At 40.2% G+C, this 7,024-nt stretch overlaps 1 protein-coding gene across 2 annotated transcripts in view; it reads left to right on the plus strand.

Annotated features, from left to right (window-relative positions):
• Positions 1 to 7,024, plus strand: part of LRP5 (LDL receptor related protein 5) — a 109,820-nt gene that overhangs the window by 13,253 nt on the left and 89,543 nt on the right. For both annotated transcript variants that reach the window (XM_017741864.1, XM_008639368.2), the window contains exons 2-3: positions 1,984 to 2,181; positions 5,749 to 5,945. In XM_017741864.1, the coding sequence (XP_017597353.1) occupies positions 1,984 to 2,181; positions 5,749 to 5,945 (395 nt within the window). The remainder of the gene's footprint in view (positions 1 to 1,983; positions 2,182 to 5,748; positions 5,946 to 7,024) is intronic.

Consider the following 7,024-nt stretch of genomic DNA (forward strand, 5'->3'; position numbering starts at 1 on the left):
TCCCTACACAGTCTGAGTTGCCACAAATTACAGCCTGACTTGTTAAGGAAAACCAAAATGAGTGGCAATTTACATTCATAGGTTGTCCTGTGAACTGGGGCAGCTCTCAGCTACTGCTGCTGCTTCTTCAGGAGCAGTCTGTCCTGGTTGCTGGAGCTGAGGAAGCTTTGGGAAGGCATCTGGGGACATGATTCTGCCTCAGCCACTCTAATGTGAGCTGTCTCAGAAACCTGAAGACTCACCTGCATGGAAGCTTTTTTATTTCAACTAGAAAACTTGTTTTACCCTCACACTCAGGTGTGTGTGTGTTGTGATACAAGTGAGCAATTTCTGTCTGTCTCTCTCTCTATCTCTATGGTTATCTATATTCCCCTCTTCAGTGGGGTAAACTGCTCATGATTATAGATGCTGCTATGATCAGAGTGGTCTAAGTAGGTGCTGTGACTGCCCTGGAACTGCCTCTGGGAACACAGGCCCCTGGAACAGCACTTTAGATCCGCTTAAATTGGGGTGTAGGATGTACCTGGAGATCAGAGCATTTTAAGGTTAAGTGTGTTGTGAGGGACACTTGCTGGGGATAACTGTAGAGTTGCCTGTTCCTCCTTGGCTGAAATGATGGTTCCAGCTGCAGGTAAAGCAGCTACAGAGGCTCTGCAGTTTGTAGGAGGATCTTGGGCAGCGAAGGGAGACTGCCCTGCAGAGAAACATGACAGCAATTACAAATGTAGTCCCCACATCATCCCTGAAGTGGACAGCATTCTCTTTCATAAAATAAAGCATGAAGCTTTTGTGTATAAGTGTGTTTTCACAGTCCACACTCATTTACTTCCTTCGTGGTTTCTCCTGTGATTGCATAGCGAGTGCTGTCTTCTTCAGGGGAGCTGAGGGTCTGGGATAATCCAGGTTATGAAACATCTGGCTAAGCATTGTGCAAGACTGAATAGATGTCTCTTTACCATGTTTTTCTGGAGCTCCAGTGCTAGGAGGACTCAGCTTTGATGCAGCTCAGTGTGCTTGCCCAGCTGATGCCCATCTGATGCTCCTGTTGATCTAATACAGCTCAGGGAACCTGGGGAGGTGATGGGTCCAGTGCACAGATACCTGGTTTTCTTTGAGGCCTTACTCAGGGCAAAGGCTTCCTGATATAGACCCATGCCCCAAATGGCTGTGAAGGCACTGGGAAAACAGTATCATTTCTCTGACTGGCCTGGGGCAGCTGTGCTAGGAATTGGCTGTGTTGTGTTTGCATGTGGAACTTGCAAGCTGGGTATGTGATGCTGGGCAATGTTTACCAGCTGTGGACTGGCTGTCCTCTTCCAACCAGACCATTTCTCTTGTACCTGCACAGTCTCAGCTTTTCATGCAAATGTTGTGTGATTTGCCACACTTTGACCTGGTCCTTTCCAGTTGATGCATGCTGTTAATGTCTGTTCTGGCTACTTAAATTGCCTATAGGTGGAGTGACAGGGAAACTGGGACATGGATGAGAATGGGGAAACACATCCAAAAATTTAATGTCTTTCTAAGTCTTCATGGAGTCATGATTTATTTACTGACAGAAGCAAACTTCAGGACACTGGATTTTACTCATTTTTTTCTCTCTAGATTTGCAAAAGGATGTTAAGCTGTGGCCATTGCCTGCTTGGATAGGTAATTAGTTGCTTCAGAATGTGATTTAGGATATTAACTATAATAACTGGCCACACAAGGATGGTACTCAGTTGTAAATGCTTATGACAATCACATACTGCCCAGCATTGGAAAAGAATGGTAAATACATTATGCAGAGGCAAAACTTGTGAGATGATTTAATGAAGGACTTCTTTTGTGCCCTGGGGTTTGATTTGCTTTAATAAGTATGCTAAAGTTTTGGGAGTAAACACTGGTGTCTGTACACTGCTGTATGTTTGTACCACTACAGGCTTTGCAAAGAGCTGCTATTCTGGCGTGTCTTGTGGCTTAATTTGTGTATGTCTCTTTCAGATACATGTACTGGACTGACTGGGGTGAAACACCCCGAATAGAACGGGCAGGGATGGACAGCAGCATGCGGAAGATAATTGTTGATTCTGATATTTATTGGCCAAATGGACTCACGATAGATCTTGACGAGCAGAAACTTTACTGGGCTGACGCAAAACTGAGTTTCATTCATAGGGCAAATCTGGATGGTTCCTTTAGGTAAGTTTCCTTTTGTCTATAATAAGGTGTAAGTTATTCCTCACTTTCTGTGTTCATTTTGAAATGAGGCTTTTTTTTCCCCAGTAGTCTAGAATAATGCAAATATCTTATGGGTTTTTTAAATGCAGTTCTTAACAACCTTGCAAAAAATAGCCTCACATACTATAAAACTGGTTTTAAGACTATTTGTATCAGTATTTCACATAGACTATTCACAGCCTTCTTGTACAGCAGGATTTTTCATTTTTAGGCTCTTACTTTTCTTGAAAATAGTTGGAGATGCTTATTTTTGACCCTAGGCAATATAACATTTAACTAGTGATTGGGATTTTACAGTAGTGTTAATGTTTTTTTTACCAACAGGAAATACACATTGAGAGACACTTGTCTGTGGCCCCATCCAAAGATGTCCTTTATGTCATGCCTATTAATTAACCAAATTCAGGTTGATTCAGACAACAGGCAGTTAGGAAGCAGATTTTCCTAAAGCTTGCTGGAAAGCGCAGTATGGAAATTCTGTTTGGTGGCTCCTTTCCAAGTGTGCTGTTGAGTTTTGGCTTTTGTAGACATGCAGAAGTGACACTTGAGGCAGGGCAGACAGGCATTTGAGATTGCATCTTCAATTGTGTGCAGTGTTCAATGGGAAGGCTGTGTTGGTCCTGAAGGGTGAGTATCATATGCAGTAAAATGTCCTGCCAGAGTAATCTCTGCCTTGGTGTCTGGCTTTGGTCTTCAGGTAGTTTTAAATGACATTTTCATTTTCATGATTTCATAACATTTTAAATGCCTGTGTCAGTAAAAGTGTTTTGCCTTGGTGAAAAGTTGGAGGAGCTCTATTTTACATATTTCTGTGTAATAGAATAATATGCCTTCCCAAAAACCCCCCCCCCATTTTCCATGGTGTTTTTCAATTTTATGTTTTTTTACTGAGAAGCACTCTGTGCCTGATTTTCACAGTCATAAAAGACCAATAGCAATATTGACATGCTTTATAAAACACCCTGAAGTTCCTTTGAGAGCACTGTGTAAGAGCTGGATAATGGGGGCATTGTAGTAAGTGACAAGGAGAGACTGACAGTCCAAAGTGTTGACAAGGGAAAAGGCCTTTGCAGAAAGCAGTGGCAGCTCAAAGTCTGGCTGCAGGTTTGTAGACAGAAAGAAAGATTTTCGTATAATACAACAGGAATGTGTTTGTTTTATCTGGGGACGAGTGGCACAGGGTGAGATTTCCAGGTCGTTTCTGCAGTTTTCATGCACATACTACCTGTGTAGACTTTACTTACACGTGTGTGTAAACCTTGAGGTTATAATGGGCAAGTAAAATCTGTTCTGCTCATTTTAAGGTAGAGCAGGGCCACCTGAAAGGGAGCAAGCCTTTGAATACACTAATTCCAGCAATCTGTCAAATTACTCTGTGATAGATCAATGCCCCACCTCCCAAACAGATTTCTGTTGAACCATAAATCAAACAGTGTTTTAGGAAAAAATAATGTATTTTGCATTAAGAAAAAATTGGCTCACTCTTGCATATTTTACTCAGCTGCTAGAGCATGTAAATGCATGCTTGAGGTCAGAATATTCCTGTACAATGTACATTCTGGAAGTTCCTGATGTCTAACTGCACGTGAACTTTCAGGTATTGTCCAACGTAATAACTCCTGAAGTGTTAAGTATATTCATAAAATGCCATGAAGATTGATATTAATCATAATTCCTTTTAAATGAACTTTTTATTTATTCCCTTTTCCATTCCTCTGATCAGTGTTGAAACAGAAGTCTGTGAAGTTGGGACTCCTAGATTCTGGTGTCAGGGTGGACCTTCAGTAAGAGTTCAGACTAGACGGTAACTTCAGAAGTTGTTTCTGCTCCTTAAACATGGAGCAAACAAGTTTCACTCATACATGACAATAAAGAAATCTGTGATGTTTCAAATGCTTCCGCCCCTCCCATCCCAGAATCCATTCAGGATTATCTCAAAATTCAAATAAAAAGGAAATTTGCGTTTTGTGTGGTGGATTAATGGTACTGAAGCAATCTGCCTCTTAGCAAGCTTCAATTTGCAACCACATTTTCTGGAACTATTTCAAGGGATGTAATTACAGAAGAAAGGGAGACTTGATATCTAAGAATGATGGAAATAGGGGCAATACATAGCGGAAAACAGCTGTTATGATATTAGGACACAGCCACTGCTGTTATTAGTTAAGGAGAAAGAGCAGTGGTGAGAGTGGAAAGAGAAAGTGAAATTAATATTTGTACTTATTCTGTTGTGTTTTATGGTAAGAGAAGTAATGGTAATTAGAAAGACAGAATTTTTAGAACAGTTTCAATTTTATCTCTGGAAGAGAAAGATTATTAATCATTTTGTTTTCTCATGTATGTGCCAGAGCTCATTTGCATGTGTCAGTCTGTTTTAAACTTGTCCGTGTCTGAATATATATCAAGAATTTTGGGGGTACTTATTCCCCCCCACCCTGGAAAATGCAAATAAGTACCTATGCTGCTCAAAATGAAAGAGAATTCTTTCCCTGCCAAATTTTAACTGTTTTTTGTTTTTCCTTGAATATCTTCAGTGGAAAAAAAAAAATAAAAAAAAGAATGCAGATTGAATATAGGTATAAGAAAATTAAGTTCCTCCTTTTCCTTCAGGATGGCACTGAGACTTCAGCTATCTCAAAGCTGTATGATGAAAAATTTTGAATAATGGTTTGCTGTGTCATAACGCTGATTTGAAAGGTGTGTGCATACCTTTGTGTATACCTAAAATGCATGAATTTTGTGGAAACCGAGTACCTAGTGTTTTGACTGAGGAATTGTCAGGCATTTTTCCTCCAACTTAATAAATATCTTCAAAACTACTGAATCGAAATGATATACATTTATTGCAACAGGTATAAATTTTGGGATCCTGTGAAAGCATGTTAGAAGTGTCATGTGTTTTGTGGCTTTCAGTTCAGCTAATTCTCGGAAGTGTGGCTATCTGTCATTGAAAAAAACCTGAAATGTTTCTGATTTGTATTAACTATAAATATTTAGTTTTAGGAAAAGTACAACTGACCTTTGCTCTACATTAAAAATTAATCTGAAAAATACTTGTTTCTGCTGCAGACAAAGTTAAGAGGGGTTGTTTAATGAGACTCATAGGTCATTTCTTCTTTTTTCTGCTAGAAGAATGAGTGCAGCTGAAGTTCTGGGCAAAGATGTCATATAATACTTTAATCTGAGGAGCACTCTTTGGACCTAAGTTTCCTTGAAAAGTCACTTGTGTTTGGGTATTTGCACAGCTCCTGAAGTTAAGGAACTTCAGGGGTCAGTGTAGAGCCCGAATCAGATACTTTGATGCTCTGAAACCCAATATATTTGTGTCCTTGTGCTATGAAGGGATAAAACCTTATTTTACGTTTTTTCAGTCTGATTGTCACTTTTATCAGCAGGTGAATCTCTTGGTCCCATGAATTTGTTGAAAGATGACAGTTCCTCTATGAGTTTTTACAAAGCCAGGTTTTTTAATGTGTGGTAACAAGTGGAAGCAATCCCTTTTTAATCCTTACTCTTTCTCCCAAAAAGGCAAAAAGTTGTTGAAGGTAGCCTTACTCATCCCTTTGCTCTGACGTTGTCTGGGGACACTCTGTACTGGACGGACTGGCAGACGCGCTCCATCCACGCCTGCAACAAAAGGACGGGAGAGAAAAGGAGAGAGATCTTGTCTGCCCTGTACTCGCCCATGGACATCCAGGTCCTGAGTCCGGACCGGCAGCCGTACTGTATGTCCTGCTTTCCCTCAAACCCTCTGCATGACTGCTACTTATCTGTCAGGGAAAACCTTAGTCAGAAAAATGAGTCGTGTGCAGTTTCAAGGTTTTGCATGCTTGTCAAGGGATTGGTTGCTAAAGGTAGAAGTGCTAGAATCCTGTACCTTCTTTTGAATATTCCTGCCTGAATTGGTGTAAGCTCACTCACTGTCCCATTTGGTACCAAAATCCAAAATCCAGTGCGGTACTTCAGTGAATTCTTTTGGTTTGGAATATTTGAACAAGAACGGTACCAACTCACCTGGCATCTTTTTAATGCCATTACTTTAAAGACAACTGTAAGAAATGCTTATGATAACCTTTTTTAAAATAAGTAGAATTGCCATGAAATATATAATGTTCATGTTGTACTTGTAAGTGCAGTTTTTGCAGTCCAGACTTGATCATGGTTATCTTCAATATGTATCAAATCGTTTGTGAATATCTTAGTATGGAAGGGATTTAGTTTTGAGCTTTTATATGAACACACATGTGCCTCTATTTTTCTTTATATCCTATGGTGCTGCGTCAAAGGAAGGCACATGTAGAGTATTCAGAATCGCGTAGAGCTGCATATATTTTGTATGTGCATGTGATATCATGTGGCAGTTGGTCTAGGTCTTGGGGTTTTTTAGGATTGTGAGAATGGGACTTAAAAGCAATGTTGTAGAAATGTATGTAATTGAGTAGCTCTGGGAAGAATCAACTCGTGTCTAGAGGAAGTACTCTTGCTGTTTGGACTGGCTTCTTTATTTATGCCAACTGTAAAATCTGCTTCCCTAAAGATAACATTTGTTATTCCAATGAAGTTTATAAGAGGTGAGTAAACAGGCCTGAAAGTAAGCAACAGGAGTTTGGAGATCATCTTGGGGATGGAACATGTGCAAGTTTTCACTGAGGTTGCTGGATATGCACAGCACCCTGGTCTATCTCACAGCTCCAGATAAGAGTTTGTCTGTGCTGAATTCCTGTCATTGCTTTTAGCTCCAGGAATGTCCCAGCCTTGGGTCATAGTATTTCTGAGTCAGTCACAAAGAAAATACAGCACATAG

The sequence above is a fragment of the Corvus brachyrhynchos genome, unplaced genomic scaffold, assembly GCF_000691975.1.
Source record: "Corvus brachyrhynchos isolate BGI_N302 unplaced genomic scaffold, ASM69197v1 scaffold115, whole genome shotgun sequence".
Lineage (NCBI taxonomy): Eukaryota > Metazoa > Chordata > Aves > Passeriformes > Corvidae > Corvus > Corvus brachyrhynchos.